The sequence below is a fragment of the Sceloporus occidentalis genome, unplaced genomic scaffold, assembly GCF_023333645.1.
Source record: "Sceloporus occidentalis isolate IW3139 unplaced genomic scaffold, rSceOcc1.0.p SCAF_4, whole genome shotgun sequence".
In the NCBI taxonomy this organism is placed as follows: domain Eukaryota; kingdom Metazoa; phylum Chordata; class Lepidosauria; order Squamata; family Phrynosomatidae; genus Sceloporus; species Sceloporus occidentalis.
The window spans coordinates 147,846,315-147,866,756 of record NW_028316984.1 but is presented as its reverse complement, the minus strand read 5'-3'; the positions used below and the strand labels follow the sequence as shown (position 1 = coordinate 147,866,756).

General features: G+C 38.8%; 1 protein-coding gene across 4 annotated transcripts in view; it reads left to right on the top strand.

Moving 5' to 3' along the window:
• Nucleotides 1-723: 723 nt before the first annotated feature.
• The window catches only part of EIF2AK4 (eukaryotic translation initiation factor 2 alpha kinase 4), a 55,701-nt gene continuing 35,982 nt past the window's right edge, over nucleotides 724-20,442 (top strand). For all 4 annotated transcript variants that reach the window (XM_089521975.1, XM_089521973.1, XM_089521974.1 and 1 more), the window contains exons 1-9: nucleotides 724-971; nucleotides 9,921-10,036; nucleotides 10,354-10,456; nucleotides 12,424-12,597; nucleotides 13,681-13,761; nucleotides 16,093-16,235; nucleotides 17,373-17,488; nucleotides 18,350-18,507; nucleotides 19,083-19,618. In XM_089521975.1, coding sequence (XP_089378101.1) covers nucleotides 834-971; nucleotides 9,921-10,036; nucleotides 10,354-10,456; nucleotides 12,424-12,597; nucleotides 13,681-13,761; nucleotides 16,093-16,235; nucleotides 17,373-17,488; nucleotides 18,350-18,507; nucleotides 19,083-19,618 — 1,565 coding nt within the window. In that variant the 5' untranslated portion in view covers nucleotides 724-833. The remainder of the gene's footprint in view (nucleotides 972-9,920; nucleotides 10,037-10,353; nucleotides 10,457-12,423; nucleotides 12,598-13,680; nucleotides 13,762-16,092; nucleotides 16,236-17,372; nucleotides 17,489-18,349; nucleotides 18,508-19,082; nucleotides 19,619-20,442) is intronic.

The following is a 20,442-nucleotide window of genomic DNA, read 5'->3' as shown; positions in this document are numbered from 1 at the left end:
AATGTAGGACAATCGAGAAAAATGTAGGACACCACCAAATAACAGCTAAGACCTCTAGTGCAAGTTTTAATTTGTGCTTCCTAGTCATGCTCAAAATGGAGGATGTGTTGGCATTGCTCTGGGACAGAAGGTTGAAATGTAGGACACACCCTGGAAAAAGGAGGACATCTGGTCACCCTGTTTGAGACTCCTATAAGAGAAAAGTTGCTAGTATGAGCTTTCAGTCAATCTCGAAAGTGCTGCAAGATCCCTTTACATCCTGGGATCTGCAGTTCCACAAGGCGCCAGATCGCTCTCTGACAGACCAGCTGAACACCTTGCCAAACTACAAATCCCAAGGATGGCGCCGTGGAGTGGTGCCAAACCACTTTACTTCTGCCGTGTGGAAGTGCTGTCTCTGTGTAGAGAAACTAGTCAAAAGACATTGGCCCAAAACACACTGCAGAAATAATCCAGGTTGAGACTGTCTCAGTACTATGGAATCCTGGGAATTGTAGTTTAATATGGCACTAGAGCTCTTTCTGACAGAGTCCATAACACAGTGCAGAAATAATCCAGTTTGAGACTGCTTTAACTGAGAGAGAGAGAGAGGAGGAGGAGTAGGAGGAGGAAGGGGCGTGTGGTAGGCCTTAACTAAGGTCCCAGAGTCAGCCGCCTATCCCTCTCGCCGTCGCCAGGGGGCAGCACCGGTCTCTCTCTCTCTCTCTCTCTCTCTCTCGGGTGGGCCCTGCAGGCGGCAAGGCAGAGAGAGGCCTCCGCCAAGAGGGCGCCGAGGCCTTCCCGCTTCTTCTCCTCCTTCTTCCGCTGGCGCTGGCATGGCCTAGCTAGGCGGCATGTGGGCCCAGTCCCCGTCCTCCTCCTCCGAGCAGCCGGAGAGCTACCAGCTCCGCCAGGAGAACGAGCTCCAAGTGCTGGAGTCCATCTACGGGCAGGACTTCCAAGACTTGCGCCTCGGAAGCAGGGCCTGGAAGGTAAGGCCGGTGGATTCCTTAGTAGGCCTTCTCCGCTCAGAGACACAGGGAGGGTGGCCAGGGGTGCGTCCACACTGAGCGAATAACACGGTTTGGGACCGCTTGAACTCTGTCTGGCTCAGGGCTATGGAATTCTGGGAGTTGGAGTTGTAGCCCCACAACAAACTCCAACTCCCAGAATTCCATAGCAAAGAGCTAGACAACAAGTTAAAGCTGTGCCAAACCGGTTTATTTCCCCAGTATGGATGCAGCCCAGAAGCCATCCCCCATCTGGAGCAGGACTAAGCAGCATGGGTTTATATTTCTATGCCCTAAGCTTTGATCATGATCATGTCCTACATTTCAGGCTTCTGAGTCCCCAAATGCCCTCCATCTGGAGCATGGCAAAGCAGCATGGGTTTGTATATTTCTAGGAGTGTTTTCAGCTTTTATTTTGGAAGATCCTCAGTTTTATGTCAACAGGTCCTACATTTTATGGCGCCTCATCCTCCTTTGTGGTGAGGACACCTGGTCACCCTGCGCGATAGACTACCACACGCAATTTCAGGCAATGGGAAGCCAGTTCAAACGCAATTCGAATTCACGTAAATTCACTGAACTAGCGAATTCACGTGAATGTGTTCTGGACCCACTTTCTTTTTATTCGAGAGAAATTCCTCACATGTGATAAACTCCATAGTCCAATGCTCCATCCACTACTCCATGCTGGCTCTCATATATACAGTGTACACAGCGTTATTGCAAGTATAAACATTGGCAAAGTCTTGCAAGGCAGCCCCTTTCTTTTATTTGTTATACAGCTGCTGAGACTAGCACAAGTTCACGAAAGAGAAGAGTGGAAAAAGCAGTTTAAGGAGGAGTTTGACAAGCTGGAAAAGGTCCAGAGGAGGGCAGTTCCCGAATATGAGCGATATGAGGAAGTTTCTTGCAGTTTCTCCTGTCTCTGTCTCCCTCTGTTTCAGATTATCAAATTAAAGTTGGAAACAACTTGAAGGCACACAATAACTAGCCAATATAAAGATGGAAACCGCAGAGCGAATTTTAAAAAGTGCTGAAAGGTGACTGGGAACAAAAGCAAACAACCCCACCTTAAGAAGAACAGAGTGGAAGACATAGTGGGAATAGTGTAGCAGCGTAAGGAGGAGTGTGACAGGCTGGAAAATGTCTGGAGGAGGACAGCGAAGGTGGTAAAAAGTCTGGGAACCAAACACTATCCCGAAAATCCCAAAAGTAGAAAGCAGCGCATTTTGCCCACTTCATAAATGCGGGATCATGGTGATGTTGGGGGACATCATCTGAAAACAATCCCACTTTTGTGGGATATTCCTGGATTTAATTCCCATCTATCCACAGCTTCTGGGCGTTTTGCCTCCTGTGTGATAAACTATGAGAAACAACTGAGCAGGCTGAGTAGATTTAGCCTGGAGTAAAGAACATGCAAAGTGATAATGATAGCCATCTTCAAATAACCGAAGGGCTAACGTGCAAATGATGAAGCAAGTTTGATTTCTCAAGGGAAGAACCTGAACGGATGAGTTCAAATTACAAGGAGATTTCAGCTATTACGGAGAACTTATGATGGCCTTAAGACAGACTTTGAATAATCTCAAAAACTGGTGGATTCTCCTTTGGAAGTTTTTAAACAGAGATAAATAGCCACCAAGGATACTCTGGGTGTAGATGTTCTGCATCAGAAGTGGGTTGGACCAGATAACTCTCAATGTCCTTTCCCAGTTTAGAGTTCGGAAGTTTGTTTTCGGTTAAGACTAGGTAGTCCCTGATTGGACATTACAGTTGATACATGATTCGGAAATTCAAAGAAGAAGTCATTCAAAAATACTTAGGAATGTTCTTGGCAAGTCCTATTGATTAGTAGTATTCTGCAAGACATTTTTAGTACCCCCCCCCCCAAAAAAAATAACCTGTGACAAAATAAACTGAATAAACGTCACAATCCCTAAATCACTGAGTAAACATTCTCCAAATCACTGATGCATTGATTTATTTATTTTTACATTAAGGAAACCATGGACTAATTCCTGAACCAGTCCCTCAGTCCTACTAAAGGTCAAACTTTGTCAGAGCATCTGAATCTGACTCACTGGCAGCAGAGGTTCATTGAACATAAGCATGTGCCCACCATAACTAGAAACAGTTTTGAATTTATGGTAAGATTTCTCTCCCTAGCCAGAGATTCTCCGCTTCCACCCCTTCCGAAAATACTCAGGTGTAGGTTGTAGCCAGAGAGAGCTGGAAATGAAGAGCGTAGATTGCAGGCACTGCTCTCTTGAACAGAAGAGACAGAAAATAACGGAGGGAATGTTTTGTTCCCTTTCTGTTCATAACAGCCCCTTCAAGAACAATGCAAAAGGGGAACAAAGACTCTGGTTGCCTGGAAAGCATCCTGATGGAGGGGCAGAAATAATGAAGGGTGGAGGTCTTTAGCAAGCAAAATAGCAGGAAAAAAACAAAACAAGGAAACAAACAAAAAGAAAAGTTGAGAGAAGAGAAAAGGGAAAGAAGTTTAGGGGTGGATGAGAGCACTGTCTGTGTTATTAACTGCCCTCGAGTCGACCTCGGCTCATGGCGATCCTGTGGATGAAACGCCTCCAAGACCCCCTGCCCTCTACTGTTTTGCTCAGGTCCTGCAGCCTAAGGCCTGTGACCTCTCACTTGAGTCTGTCCTTCTGACATGTGGCCTTCCTCTCTTTCTGTTTCCCTCTGCCTTACCTAGCATTATTGCTTTTTCTAATGATTTATGCCTTCTCATGATGTGGCCAATATACAACAGATTCAATTTGGTCATCCTGGCTTCCAGGGGGAGTTTGGACTTGATCTGTTCGAGAACTTGTTTATTTGTATTCTTGGCTGTCCATAGTGTCCTCAGCACTCTTCTAACACCACCACATCTCAAAAGACTTTATTTTCTGTCTGTCGGCTTTCTTCATTGTCCAGTTCTCACATCTGCACATGATGATGGGTAATACAATGGCTTCAAAAATTCTGACTTCAATGATCAGGATTATGTCTTTGCTCTTTAGGATGTTGTCCATTTCTTTCATAGCTGCCCTTCCCAATCTTTTGTATATCCTCTCTTTTGCATAGGATTGTACATTCATATTTTCCAGTGTGTGGGCCACTGCTTTGTTTTCTTTCTTTGTTGGCAGATTTTAGATAGAACTGTAATTGAATCTGTGGATTTTAGCAATTCTATTGGTATGTCATCTGTTCTGTGTATGTTTGTGCCTTCAAGTCCCCTGTCTACTTAGGACAACCCCATGAATTTCAGAATTTTCTTAGGCAAGAAATACTCAGAGGTGGTTTCACCTGCTCCTTTGAGATATAGCCTAACTACAGTGAAAGAGACTTACCTTATCCCTCCCTACCACTTCTTGAACTACAAAACCAACCTCCCTTTGGCTAGCTCAGCTCATCCTTCTCCTTCCCATCTTCACAAGGTAGAAAGCAAGATTTAATCTGTTTAATGTTTTCCCTCAGCCATCAAGCACCTTAAAATATATAAGTATTTGTTGTCCAGGCAAGCAACACAAATGGAGTCCTTTGGGCTTAGTGGGCTGCTTTCAGTTTGGTCAAATGCAAATTGTGCAAACGATCACAACTGGTTTTGGAACCTATATATTCCATAATTTACAACATTAGTAGAAACCTTTACTGTATTAAATGTTTAAATGCTACTGAAGTCCTGGAAGATGGAGCCTCTGTGGCTAAATCAATACACAAAAGAATAATCTTCACAAAGATTTCTTACTGATACAGCTGTAGAGGTTTTGATATAGGAAGACCCACACCACCTTGTCACTCTCATCCTGTTGTGTTAAACTACAGATCCTACAGAAACTCAAGGATAACGAGTATGTTTCAGGGCCACTCATATTGCAGAATGGATTTTAGAATGCTAATTTAAACTGAACTTGTTTAGTATACATGACCTAACATCTTCTTTCTGTCTTCTAAATTTAGGCTGAAATACACAAGTGTGCAATTATTACAAGGCATCATTTGCTTTCTCCCAAAGTGAGCAAGTGAGATAATTAGTATCAAAGGGAATTGCCCTTTTTTGTTTTTCCCAAGTGTAGCTGCTAAATTGTGGAGCATCTTGTGTGTGCTAAAATTAACACCTACAACTTCTTTTGCATATTGTTACATTAAGCATAATTAGTAGGATTATTTTCACAATAGTTTTCCCCAAAGACTGCAGTAGCACCAAGACATTTGTGAGTGACACTTGATACAGTTTTCCTACAGTTTTCCTTTACCTCTGCTGTTTAACATAATCTGCTAATGATTTCCTTGGATATACACTCCAGGCTATTAAACTGCATCTGTATGTGTGCCAGAAGATCACATTGCATCCAGTAAAGAAAAGAAATCCTTTTGTCTCTTACGTCCAATTTCTTTAAAATACTTTAGAATTTAACTGTTGTATGGAAGTAATCAGAACCTGTTTTCCTCTTCCAGGAAAGGAAATAGTGTATTTAAGAAAAATAATTTGGAACCTATAATTAGGTAAATCTTTTCTAGGAATGAACATTTTTAAAGTCTTCAGTTGTCTGGCTTTAAATGTATATGAAAACCTCAACAAAGTTGTGCTTCTGACTGAAACAGGGGAAAAATGTCGCAGGTTTCATTCCAGTAAAGAGTAACTTATACTCTTGAGACAGTTTGCATTGGAGACCAGTTAGGAAGAAAGGCAAATTTTTTCTTTCCTTTAAAAAAGAAAGTTGCCACAAGACACTACAAATGTACCATAACGCCTTTCATGAGTTTTGCTTGTTGATAGTACAGCCCATTAAGTGATGTAGTAGTCATAGTGAATTTTAACCTTTATTTTAAACTCTACACATGGGTAATGTTGTTTAAAATTATGTGCTTATCCATAGGAAATGCTGTTTGAAAGGTTCTGTTACAGTAGCATCATCAAGAAATACATGAAATTCAGAACTATGTAGGTGAAGAGAGGCTAATCAGAATTGCATATAGGATTCTCAGTGGCTGAAGTGCTTGGGAGGAGACAATGACCTCCTCCTCTTTTGTCCATGAATAGCTACTGTTTACTCGGAAGGGGAAAAGAGGCACTTTGGGACATTGCTCCATTAAAAAGGCTTGGGAATCATGTGGCTTAAATAAGAGGGTTAGGAATCTTGTGGCCCCCAGCATTCCTTACCATTGGCTGTGCCACCTAAGGTTAACAGGAGTTGTAGTTCAACAATATGGGGCGGGGTGTTTGCATTAAAAGAATAGTCTAGCCTTAATACTGTGGTGATTTGACTCTCACTTACTGTGAGATCCTACAGAGTTGGAATTATTTAATTAGTTGAGGATGATTTTGCTGTTTTCTTTGGCAAGAACTTTAAATTAATCTGTGCAAGTAACACGTGTCAGTCCACACCCCAGTTATCTTAAGGCAGAAGAGTATCAGGTTTTTGTTCATTTGAAATATCTCTCACACTGTGCAATGTTATTAATTGGGCCGAGCGCTCAAAATGTTGAATTAGTATGGTAGCTGAATAAATAAAAGAAAAATAATAGAGTGGTTCTGAAATGGACAGTGAAAAAAACGAGCTAGACATTAAGGAAATGTTTTAAGTTTTTAAAAGGGAGCTTTAAAAATGTAAAAGGATTGGTTTGGACAGTCTGCATGTTGATTAGAAATAAAATGCTAGCTAACCTGAAGAAATGATAGTATACATGAGCTTTTGATAAAGCCTACAAGCCATCATTGAAGGTGGTTTGGGAAGTAATAGTCTGAAACTATTAACTAGAATCTTGCAGCAACAATGAGATTTTTGTTCTTCTCAAACATGGGTGGTTTATCTTTCTAGCTCCTAGTTAATCATTATGTCCTGTAATTTCATAATTTGGATACCACAGGGAAGTAATTAATCTCTAGCAGATTCTGTATCTTTTCTCTAATAAATATTTAATTTACTGTAACTTAAACTCATGTACACTATTGCTAGACTTTATTTGCATCTCTTTAAATACTTGTGGGATTCAATTTACTACTGATACTCTGAGTAAACATCAGTAGTGGGTAGTGTTCAGTGCCTATTGTGTATTCATTGTATATGTATTTCTGACTGGAAGCAGTTCTCCACGTGGTAATTACATTACAGAAGAATAAGCCGCTGTGGGCTATTTCATTTTATTTGTATTATTCATGTTTCCTGCCATCTACATCATTATGGCTGGAGAGAATTGTTTTCATAGCTGAGGTTGTTATGAATTATAACTCATAACCATTGCTGCCCCATTACTTTCGGTGTGTGTGTTTATTCTGTACCAGAACTCTAGTCTATAATCTCCAGGCAAACAGGTTTTTGCACATTTGTAGTTCATGAAAGATTTGATAGATCAGAGAAGATGATGTGGCACAAGAAATTCTGTACTATAGGCAATGATGGCTCTGTCATGTAACCCCCAAGTCCCTAAAATTAAACAATTGTCTGTTTCCATGCTTTAAGACAGTGAGAGGATTTAACTCTTTCACAGCACATCCATAGCATTTTTGTGTCTCAACCTTGATTTCTAACTCCATCTTAGAAATTACAGGTGTACCATTTATTTGATCACTCTAGCTGTCATCACTGTACTAAATGGAAACCAAGTTCAGCAGGATCACTTGTGTCAGAATGGAAATTGTAAGGCTTCATATCTCAGTGTTCATCAAGACTATGTCGGCTAGTACTGCACAACATCTGCAGAGCCTCACAATTCCCAGTGCTGTGTCCTTTCACACTACACAGTTGTAGCAGTATGATTTCACTTGAACTGTCATGGTGACATCATATCAAATTCTTAGATTTTCTGTTTAGGGTGGAGTATTTAGACTTCTCAACCAAAGAGTTCTAATACCTTGCCAAACTACAACTCTCAGGATTCTGTAGGAAGCGGTCATGGCACTATAGGGAGAATTATTGTGCTACAACTATGCACTATGAAGGAGCTCCCAGACCAAAGTGTTAAATATAGAGTGAGAACCATGGAGATAATATTAATTTTTTTAAAAAAACTATTACCGTGGTCCAGAAAGAAAACAATCTGTTTGGAATATTTTTCTTGTCATGTTATCATTGTTGTTGTGTACCTTCAAGTCGTTTTCGACTTCTGGTGCCCCTAAAGTGAACAAACCTATCACGGGGTTTTTTTTGGGGGGGGGGGCAAGTTTTCTTGTCTAGTGACAGCTAATTGTATACAGTACTCTGTATAGGGACTTTTTTTTCCCCCACTTGTATTATAGCATCTTTTTGCATACATACAACTATTCTGTGTGAATATCTTTCACTCTCACAAAACAGATCAAGTGCCCTCAAGAGTACATACCCCAAATAACAACCTGTGGACTTCCTCATAGGGGGACCTTCTCTTGCAGTTGCCATTTAGTCTTACCAGTGTGGGAGGATTTTCCTTCTAAAAAACAATCTGCCTCAATGGAAACCCCTTTCACATTCTTCCTCATATTACTTCAGGAGAAAGCTACTTTTTGACATTTTTTTACTGTAAACCACCTGAATTTCCTGCTCTGTAAACATTTTATGAGAATATTTTGCACTGGAAAAATACTGAAGTGCCAGTAGCATGGGCATTGTGCAATAAGCCAGCCATAATTTTTCTCTAAAAGCTCTTCAACTCCTTCCCCCTCAGTGTTAACAGTGACAGAGGCTTAGTAGAGGAATTACCTTCTTTATATACCTTTATGATATTTGGTTCACCTGGCATAGGCAAAAGGCTAAGATAATTTTTAAAAATGAGAACTGTGTCCAAGTTATTCATGTTGTAAAGGGAAGAGATCATGTGCAGTCTATGTCTTCCAGACAGACTGTACATGATAAGTAGTTCTATGGTGGTCAAACAGCAGGAAGGGAGGTAGTTAAACAGATGCTTCCATAGTCTATCATCTCCTTCCAATTTTGGCCCTGTGTGGTGGCTTGTCATCTTTAAAGAATGCATTAGATAGAAGAATCTCAAAAATTCAGATTGTGTTTTGTGTATATAAGCCTAGCCTTCTGCCTGTGTTGAAGAATGCGGCTGAAGTGCCTAAAAGCAATGGTGAAACTTGAGGCCTTTTCAGATTACCCAAGTGGTTCTCAAATGGTGGGGTGGGACCCTGGGAGGCGTGAGTGAGTTGTTCAAAGAGGGCACAAGACTTGGAGGCCCTGATCCCTTGTCTTCCTCCTTTTCCTAAACTTTTTAATGTGTGAAATTTGGATATTGAATTTACTTAAATAAAACTTTTCTTATTGAAATAATGTTATTTCCTTATAAAATGTAAAAATATGAAAAAAAGAATGTGCAAATGATAACACATACACTAAATATTTTTATTCATATACTACGTTGGGGGGGCACAACATCTGCATGTAGATATAAAGGTGTGTCCCAAGGGTAAAAAGTTTGAGTACCACTGGATTACACAGTTATAATGTTGTACTCCACTTTAACTGCCATGGCTCCGCCCTGTGGCATTCTGGGATTTGCAGTATAGGGAGAGGCATTTAGTAATCTCATCCAGAGAGCGCCAGTAACCCTCCAAAGTACAAACACTAGGATTCCTTAGGATGTTTCCACAGCAGTGAAACAGAACTGTGATTGAAAGGGCCCTAGGCTGCATCTGCACTTGAAAAATAATTTGGTTTGACACCACTTTCACTTTCATGACTCAATGCTATGGAACCCTGAGATTTGTAGTTTTGTGAGACATTTAGCCTTCTCTGTCAGAGAGCTCAGGTACCACAACAAACTACAGTTCCCAGCATTCCATAGCACTGAGGCATGGCACTTAAAGCAGTGTCAAACTGGATTATTTCTGCAGTGTGGATACTGTCTGTGTTGGGAAACAGATGGAAGCCTCTGCTTACTTGAGCCTTTCAGTCGCCAATTGCTGCTTCTCTCAACGGAGTTTTGAATCCCTGATTTTCTCCCTTTCAGGTGAGACAGTCTCCAGAAATCAATCTGGTTTTGCGACCTCAGGGCTTGACAGGTGATCATGAAGTCTATGCAAGAGTTGACTTGTGGGTCAAGTGTCCCCAAACATACCCTGATATGTGAGTACCGTATATACTTGACTATAAATCCACTTCATGTATAAGTCGAGGGCAAGTTTGGGGGCCAAAATTAAGGATTTTGACATCACCAGTGCATAAGTCAAGGGTAAAACCTAGGGGCATGCAACACAGAATCTAAAGGATGAAGCAAAACAAAATAATGCCAAAAAACTTAAAAAATTCCAGCTGGCATGTTTGTGCTCATAGTAAAGGCTGGATGGATGACAGAATAGAGTTGGTTACTAGATGTGGTTTACTATATAACATACCCAGACATTTGCAAATATTAGATGTTTTGGTTCTTTTCTCCCCACTAGTGTTCCAGAAATTGAGCTTAAAAATGCAAAGGGCTTGTCACATGAAAACATCAACTCATTAAAATCCCAGCTGGAGGAATTAGCAAGAGAACGTTGTGGAGAGGTAAGCATATTAATTTTGCCTTAGATAGCGAACAACATTATCAGTATAAACAATGTTTTTAAAGTGAAACAAGCCGTGGGAGTAAGTTTCATCTACCAGGATACTGAAGACATGTTCGCTACTGAAAAAATAAGCAACATCTAGTAGTTGGTCCTGTATACTGTGAACTTTACACCAAGGGTCTCTTTTCTTGATTCCTCACAAGAGAGGCATTTTGCCTGTGCTGGCAGCCAACTTTGCTTCAAAAAACAAAACAAAACAAACCTTAGTATTTGACAATGGCATTGAGGAGCCGTGTGTGTGCCTGAAATCATTTGAGAAACAAATGGAGACATTCAGGAGGAAGTAGCAGTGAGGATTTTCTCTGAGAGAGACCAGAAGGAGCTTTGGTGGAAATCAAAAAGAGATACAAGCATAATTGTTAATTTTAAGAATAAGAATTAATATTTTTAATAAATGACATATTGTGGTGTTAATTCTAATATCATAAATTAAGCTCTTAGTTGATCTGCTTTTTGCCCTCTTCTAAGCTACCCTGCGCCCTAGTATTAGGACAAAAGTGGAACATAGAATAATAAATAATAAAAAGCTGGACCAGAGAGGATGTGAGGGAAGCTTTTATATGGGGAAGTGATTGTAAGGATGGAAATAGGAAGAAATGAAAGAAATAATCTAGCATTTACAACTACTAGAATTCTCTAGATTTTTAGGGAATTGTAACTGTTCTACATTCTGCTGTAGAGATGCTCTTTGTATGTAATCCAAGGAAAGCTAAAATATGGAATTCTGGCAAAAGGAAGGTTCTGCAGCAGCACATTTAGCAATTTGCAAGTAGGGATTAGATATTGATAGTACATGATATCTATAGTTGTTATCAGGTGATTCCAAACATTTTTGCGATGCAATTTTGTGACTGTTGGACATCTAATTACGTTTTTCAATGTACCTTAAGGATGAAAACATGAGAACCCCATTCTAGAATAATGCTAAAACATGTGGAAAACATCTTTTCTATAACTGCCATCTGGATTCCATCTGTTTTGTTAAATTACTTTATTGCTAAAGGTGCAATGAATTATGGCAGCTCAGTGCTACTTCCAACTTCAATGAGCTGAATACTGTGTTACCTAACCATCCATATTTTTGAAGCTGACAAAGACCAAAGTGGTTTTCTATAGTTACAGCTGCAATTTGGCCTTGAGAAGGATAATGGGATATTAATATCTACAACAATAGCAGTTCTGATTATACTACTTTCATCAGAAATGAGCAATAACATTGACCTTCTGCTTGATAAATTTGATTAACTATTCTTAGGCTTGATACTGTATTTAAATGAACAAAACCTGGCATTCACATGTAATTCACAGGGGAGATTGTAAGAAATTCAATTGAATGTGTGATAAATTTCTCCATTTGTGTTAATAATGTTTAGGTTATCATTTTTTAATTAATATTGTCATAGAACTGCATTAGCAGTGTTCTGTGGGTATTTCTGAATGTTGTCAAGTGAAGATTATTAATTTTTTTAAGGAAAAAATATGTGCTTTTCTCATTCTGAAACAAACTGCTATTTATTTTTTATCAGCATTGGTTAGAGTCGTATAAATGTAATGCTAGCATATTTCTTATGCAGTTCTATTTTCAGTGGAAAAATATTCATTCAGCACAGCCTTTCTGGATTTCCAGTACTAAAAAACAACAACAAAAAGTTGCTGAAACTGGGTTTGACAGAAATGGATACTAATCTGTCTGGTCAGCTGAAAAACAATAAATTAAAAATAGTTGAGTTCCGCTGAAATCACTAGTATAGTTGGCCCTCCGTATCCACAGATCTTGGTATCTATGAGGAGCTCTGGAACCAAACTCCAGTGGATACCAAGGGCCCACTATACTTACACAAGTGCAGTTAAGGTTAACGTTTGTTGTAAATGCTTTTCTAATTTTGCCTTTGCCTGCCCTCTCAGGTGATGATATTTGAACTGGCAGCTTATACACAGTCATTTCTTAGTGACTACAATAAGCCACCATTAAAATCTTTCCATGAAGAAATGCTGAAGAATCAACAAAAAGAACAAGAAAGGCTAGCTCAGGAAGAACAGCAGCGAATCCAAGACCTTAAGAGAAAAGAAGAGCAGATGGTGAGAAGATTTACTATATCTCTTCCCCACTTACTTTTTCTTTACACCTAAGCTATCCCATATCTGATGTCCTGAATGACTTCTACACTTGAAATCAAAATATGGATTTAATGTGTAGTCTGTCATCCAGTAGGTTTCTTTCATTTGTGTACAGTGCGCTTGTTCTCTTTCCTGACCACTCTCCCACTTTACATCTGAGGTTCAATCTCAGGCAGTTTCAGTCTCCACTAAGATTCAAAGCATAGTAGGTAGTGGTACTGTTCATTTTTAAAATAAATCATGGCCTCCTAGGGTGCATCTGCACTATAGAAATAATGCAGTTTGACAGCACTTTAACTGACATGACTCCACCTTACAGAATCCTGGGGTTTTTAGTTTTGTAAGACATCAGAACTCTGACAGAGAAAGCTAAAGAACTTGTACGACTCCAAATCCCAGGATTCCATAGGATGAAGCTGCAGAAATTAAAATGGTGTCAGTCTACATTATTTTTTCAGTGTGGATGCACCTCTAGTCTGCAAGATAATTCAAATTGTGCTTGCTTTATTCCTCTCTGCTTACGTAGAGAAGAGTAAATGTTACCTAAGCTTCTAAATGTTGTCTGAATTCTTGACTTAGTACTTTTCTTCTTATCATTTTTTTTCCCTAGGCATGAAGCTCTGCTGTCTTGGAGTATATTTTTTCTATCACCTTCAGTCAGCAGAGCAATACGTTTAATTGTCTAAGGCGGCATCCATACTGCAGAAATAATTCCGATTAACACCACTTTAACTGCCATGGATCATTGCTATGGAATTCTGGGAACTCTAGTTTCATTACAAATTTAGCCTTTTCTGTCAAACAGCTCTGGTGTCACAACAGTTTACAGTTGCCAGAATTACAAAGCAATGAGCCATGGCAGTTAAAGTGGTGTCAAACTGGATTATTTCTGCAGTGCAGATGCAGCCTAAGATTTGTGTTGTTCGAGTGTGCTTTTTGCCTTTACCTTCCCCTGAGAAAATGTAACTTGCCCAAGAGTATCTCCATTTAAATGTTTACTGAAATAAGATTAGAGACCATTCATTGTAGTAATATCTGTTTCAGCAACAGGAAATACTTGATGAGATTCAGAGAAGGGAAGAAGAAAAGAAAGAAGAAAGAAAAAGGAAAGAAATAGCAAAACAGGTATTTTTTTTTTTAAAAATGTGATGCTAGAGTGTAACAGTATAGCATCACTAGTTTCTCCACTCCTTTTACAACACATATCTTACTAGAAAATATGCCCAAGCTTCTATAACAGTGATGGGCCAATTGTACACCTACCCAAAGCAAAACTCTGAGCATCCAGGCTTAGGGCAGAATTCTGAATTATCCCCAAACTGTGAACTTGATGCACCATGTTGAATTCCTATTCCCTCATCTACATTTCAGATCATTAGGAACATCTCTGTTATGTCTAAGTTAATCTTCAAGTAGTTTGCCCCTATCTAGTAGTCCACTACCAATGCCAGACCACTGGTTTTGAATTGAAATAGCTTTCATGAATTTGGTAGAAAGGAGAAATTGAGTTAGGTATCATCAGACCAGATTTCTAGGCAACCTCTCCCAGTGGATTCATGTATATGTTAAGAGATGGGAAAGTTAATAGATATGATTAATTTATTCAGGGGTTTGCACATCCCCCCCCCCCAACTTCACATCGTCTGATGCAGGATTGGGCCTATTTCTGCTCGTGCAGATATGGATCAGCAGGTTTCACTCAGGTCCTGGGGTAAAGAGCCTTTAACACAATTTATTTGTGTTAGAAGGGAAATGTAACTATTAAGTATATATTAAATTTCCATTTAAAGTAAATGAAGTTAAATTATTTTAAATTGTCATTTACATTCTTAAGTTACATGTGTTAGCACAATGAAGCAGAGAACTGAATCCATGATTTTGCAAACCCTTCCCCCTCTGTGGCTTTGTTCTGATCTGTGGAGAGAAGGAAACAGTTGCATGAATTCTTGTAAATGGAATCTTGATCACTAGACAGTAATTGTGTAGTATAGTGTGGTTTAGGAAAGGCTTTTAAAACAGAAATCCCGAAGTTGTATTTTTTCGACACATTGGCATTCTGATTCCTTGTAATAAGACATTGACTAGTCTTATAGCTTGTTCACTCCTGACTGTTTATATGAGCTGAGAAAGTCAATTGGAAAATGGAGCAGAGGCTGCTATTGAGAGGGGGGAATTGCTGCTACACCCATCCTGGCTTCCTCTGAATACTTTTATTCATTAAAATGGTTTGGCATAAAATTATCATGCTTGATATATTAAAAGTACAGTGGGACCTTCCCTTACATGGGGTACCCATTCCGGACCACCCCCACCCCCACGTAAGGCAAAAACCTAGTATGCTCTAGCCCCATTGAAAACAATGGGGCCTGTACCATGGCTGCATGCGCCATTCTTTTTATTATAGCATGGCTTCAGCATAAGCTGAAAGCCATGTATGCCGCAGGCACACTGTACTGTTTCTTCAGAATATAATTTGAATTGAATTTGCTTTTAAAATTTAATTTTATTACAAAGGGAATTCCAAGGTCCTGAACAGTAAGGACCTTGTTTAGTTTTGCCAGTTAGAGGAACAGGGAAACACCCCACCCCTGCAAAATAAATAAATAAATAAAAATGTAGAAGCAATCATTGACATCAGTAAAACATAGGAAATACTAGTTTTCCATTGTATTAAGCAGATATACTCATAATACATTCATTGCCATATAAAGAAATGAGAAATGGAAACCAAGACCAAGAATTGTAATGATCTCATAACTACAGTTGTCCCTTCTTATACATGGATTTTTTATACATGGATTCAAGCATCCACAGTTTGAAAATGTTCAAAAAAAGTATAAATTTCATATATCAAACCTTGATTTTCCATTTTTTATAAGGGACACCATTTTGCTATGTCATTATATATAATGGGACTTGAGCAGATCTTGAAACCAACCCCAAGTGTATAACAATGGTCCGCTGTACATAATCTTAAATGAAAAGTGTTCCTCTTTTAGAGTTTTTGAAATTGATTTTGGTGCAGTAAATGTGTGAACACTGTGTCTTAAACATTTTATTCATCATTCTAAAAGAAATATTCCATAATTCAGTTTTTAAAAGGGACATGGAAAAGCCAGGTTTTTTATCTGAATTCTTTTGTTTTTCCTGGGTCTTCATACCTCTAGGTATATTTACATGCTTTGATGTACTAGTTTTTAGTTTACATGGACAAAGAACAATACAGGAATAACGTGCTACATCAGCTGTTTCAAGTAAAAGTTCATAGTGACTGGGGTTCTTTGTTTCTCCTGATATGACTAACAATACTGCAAGAAAATAATAATACTTAAAGTAGGTGCTGACCAGTCCCTGCATGGCCTTTCCCTCAACCTTAGAAGCAGTGTTCCAGTTAGGGTGCACTCAAGAGTCTGTTCAGCTTTCTCCTCCTCGCTCCCCTCCATTTTGTCTTTCCAGGAGCGTTTGGGAAGTGCTGCTTTGACAAATCAAGATATTTCTGCTAATAGAGATGGTACAGGGAACAAAATAACTTTAAATGGTGGTGCTACAGAACATGGAGGGAACAATAAATATCGTGCACATTCCACAGGGCGTTCAAAGTATGTATTGTTCTTCCTTTGAAAAGTCTGGATTTTTTTTTAGTAAAATGGTATGAGCCTATGGCCTGTTACAGACTGCCAAAATAAAGCTGCTTCGGGTCTCTTTGGAGGTATGCTGTTTAAATGCTGCATGCATCCTAAGAATCCGGAAGCTGCACTTCAGCGCTTAGGAATGGAGTGTGGCTTTGGCGTGACCTCTGGACTCTTAGGACCCATGCATCATTTAAATAGCATACCTCCAAAGAGACCCGAAGCAGCTTTATTTTGGCAGTCTGTAACAGGCCTATGTCTCAACATATAGACAAAGGGCACACATATATAGTTACCAGATATTAAGATGTATAAACATAAATATATTTATGTTTAAATATAAATACATTTTCTCTACTTTTGTACAGCACTGTTGTTTCTGGCACTAAAGGAAAAAATAAAATTCTTGCAAGTGTACATAGGAGATGTGAACCTTGTAAGCCAGCATTACAGATACAATGTTAGTCTGTTCATTTGAACTTTAAAATAGAGTGGGTTTTTACTGAGGGCACAAAAGTTTGAACTGCAGTCTTCAAAGGTAAAAAATTGTGCTCACTAAATTTTATAAGGTTTTAATTAAATGCTAAGTACAGTGCGTCCTTGCCTTACGCGAGGATCCATTCCAGACTTCTCAGCATAAGGCAAATTGTACGTATGCTCGAGCCCCATTGAAAATAATGGGGCTCGTGCATGGCGTATGGCGTAGCGCGCGTGCCATTTCCCGTCGTGGACGCAGGCACACTGTATATCAGTGGGTATTTTCCTGTTGTAAACTAATGTGGTATAGTGGTTTGAATGTTGGGCTATGACTCTGGCGACCAGGGTTCAAATCCCCACTGAGCCATATCATTAAAAGAGCATACTTGTAGAGGTATTTAGGCCAAAGAGTTGGGAACATGTGACTTTTCAGAAGCTGCTAACTGCAACTCACATAAGCACTAGCCAGTATAGCCAGTGATGAGAGGAGATGGAAGTTGCAATCCAGCAACATCTATAGGGCTACGTATCTCCCATCTCTGACTTGCATTGTCACCTGTAGTGAACAGAACTTTATTGTTTACTTATAAACATCTCAAAACAAAATACTTACTGATCTTTACATTCTAGGAGAGAGCGCCAGCATTCTTCTTGTAGTAGTGAAGATTCCCCTGGAACATATGAAATTCTGCATTTCAATACTAGTGCTACTGGTCAGCTTAAAGTACACAAAGGAAAATGTATAGGTAAGTGGAGTGATTGCTAGATATCAGAATTTTTTAGCATCTCTTATTTTTTCACTAAGAGATGAAGGAGCAATGAAAGCTATTTTTATTTTACTGAAACACATAGAGAGTGAAAGCTGTCCTGATCAGTGAAAGGGCATGTGAATAATAGGAAAGGAGGGTAGAAAGTCTGATTCTTTAATCAGAATCTTACATGATAGTTCAAAGCATTCTTCTATTCTTGCCTTTATTGAGACTGTTAAAGGTATGTGTACACTTTCCAGATATGCCTAATTTCCAAATCCTAATGTGTAGGTGCTTTACAGAGAATATGCTTCTCACTTACCACTAAATTAAAGCAGTGGATCTGTGATGATCTTTCTCCAGTTGGCAAATACATGACAAACATCCAAAAACTGGTATGCACGCAGGAGAAAGATCCTGAATTGCAGCAGTGCTACTTATTTTAGTAGTTTGTGCTGTTAAAAAGAAACCACATTTAAAGACTGAATAATGGTTTGTCTGTTCTGCAGTAGAAACCTTTTCAGTTAAATTCAGCAAAGCTTCAGCATTGTGAGCAGCTTGCTTTCATGTACTTATGAGCTCTTCTTTTCTTCTTTGTGTTTATGGCCTGTGAACATTAAGATCTCTCATATGTACTGGCAATTTAAGTACAAGATACTTTAAAACATTTGCTTATATCTGCCAATGGAATTATTGTTGAATAGCTTACAAAAATTGAACACGCCCCATCCTCTGTATGCTCAAAAAGGTATATTGGGATGACTTGAAAGAAACAAATTATCTTTTCATAGTGATCTTGACATCTGCAACATTGCCTGTATTCATAGCTGATATCTTTATCCCTCTTTCTGTATACAGACAAGGATGAGCAACTTGGTAAATCAGTTTATAATGCTTTGGAGATGTGTACTGGCAATTTTGTCCTAGTGTATGAATGGGTACTTCAGTGGCAAAAGAAAATGGGGAAATTTCTTACAAGTCAAGAAAAAGAAAAAGTTGAAAAATGCAAAAAACAGGTAACAGCGCTTGTGTGCATCTTTTATTTGGTCTTAACAGAATTTTAAATTCACATGGTGAAATACGAGTACTCTTGGATGCTGAATACTAATGGAAATTCAGGTACTTGATAAGTTCTGTATGAAAATGATGCTAATCCAAACAGTGGCCTAAATCCAATTGTTTATCCCACCAGGAATATACTCACTGAATCCATAAAGCTTTCATAAGTTTTTACATCTCATGTTTTCATTAATTTAGTAGGACTAATAATTGGATTTAGGGAAACAAACCTAGAAATTTGTATGGATAGCTTCAGAATAATGAAAAGGCTGATTGCTTTGGTAGAACATGCCTACTAAGGACTTAAAAAAAACCCTGAAGCACTTGTTAATACATTTTCAAAACTGAATGGGAAGAACTTTGACACATTTATTTATTAATTAAAAGTATAGCCTCTTGAATCACTAGGGCTGGATAGTGGATAAAACAGATCAAAACAGTGTAAGTTCAGGTGTCTGGAATGGAAGACATGGGGTGATACCTATGTGTTATTTGGACCTATACTCACTAATACTTTGTTTCTTTTGAACAGATTCAGGGAGCAGAGGCAGAATTCAATTCTTTGATTAAGTTAAACCACCCCAACATAGTCCGTTATTTATCTATGAGCTTTAAAGAGCACAGTGACTCAATTGTGGTGGACATTTTGGTAGAACACATCAGTGGATCCAGCCTTTCAATGTATTTGGAGAAAGAGATTCCCCTTCCTGTGGATCAACTACGCAATTATGCAACCCAGCTTTTGTCAGCTCTTGACTATCTACACAATAATTCAGTGGTACACAAGTTTCTGAGTATGTCCAGCATACTAATTGATGTGGAAGGCAATCTCAAACTGACAGACTACAGTATTTCCAAGCGCTTGGCAGATATCTGTAAGGAAGATGTTTTCGAACAAACCAAGGTTCGATTTAGCGATGATGCCCTGCCGAACAAACCGGGGAAAAAGGGAGATGTGTGGCGATTGGGTTTGATACTGCTTGCTCTCAGTCAGGGGCAAGAAACTAAGGAATACCCAGTCATAATTCCAAATGATTTGCCTGCTGATTTTCAAGACTTTTTGAAAAAGTATGTAAATATCTAATTATTTTTTTCTCCTTGTACCATATAAATGTTTTGTAATAATACTCATAATTCAAGATCTTTTAAATCCAATAGTAATGTTGAAGTTGAATGAAGAGATGACAAGCTAAAGGAAATGCTTAGGTGATCAGGATCAATTTCTTGGAAGGTTTCACAGCAGAGTTGCAAGATAATTGAAGAGGCAAGTTATTTTGAAATCAGTTATTGCTGCTTTAGCAATAGGAGCTTTAGCAAATAATTCATAGCAGGGATATGCAAGTTCTGGGTTTCTGGGGGCCATTTCTCCTGTCCTAGGATCTCCCAGAGGCCACACTTTTTAAATAAAACAAAAAGTAATGAAAAATTCATTTTAAAAAAGGATTACTAAAGCAAGGTGTACAGTTTTCTCATGGGGAGATTTGAAAATACTTCAGGTATGCAAAAAATAAATTTGCCCTGGTGGACTTCAGATGCCATAAAAACAGCCATATGGCTACAGGCCACATCACTTCTGTCTTTACTTTTAAACATCTGCTATTTGTGCTTTTAGATTTCTTTAGGCTGCTTTTTTACACTGCTGCAATAAAAGGACTCTTCTTATTGTCCAGGTCTTTGATAGAATTTATGTGATCTTAGAAAAAAATAGTAGGGTGATCAACCATTCCTCTTAGTTCTTTAAAGTTCCTACTTTATGCATTTGTACTGATATATACACTAGTGTACACAGTAACTTTGGGGGAGGGGTTGTATTCTTGAGGCTAATTTCAGAGGAAGTAATTGGCAAAATCAGCTCTGATCATTCCTTGACTATGAAATTGATGGGGTAAGTT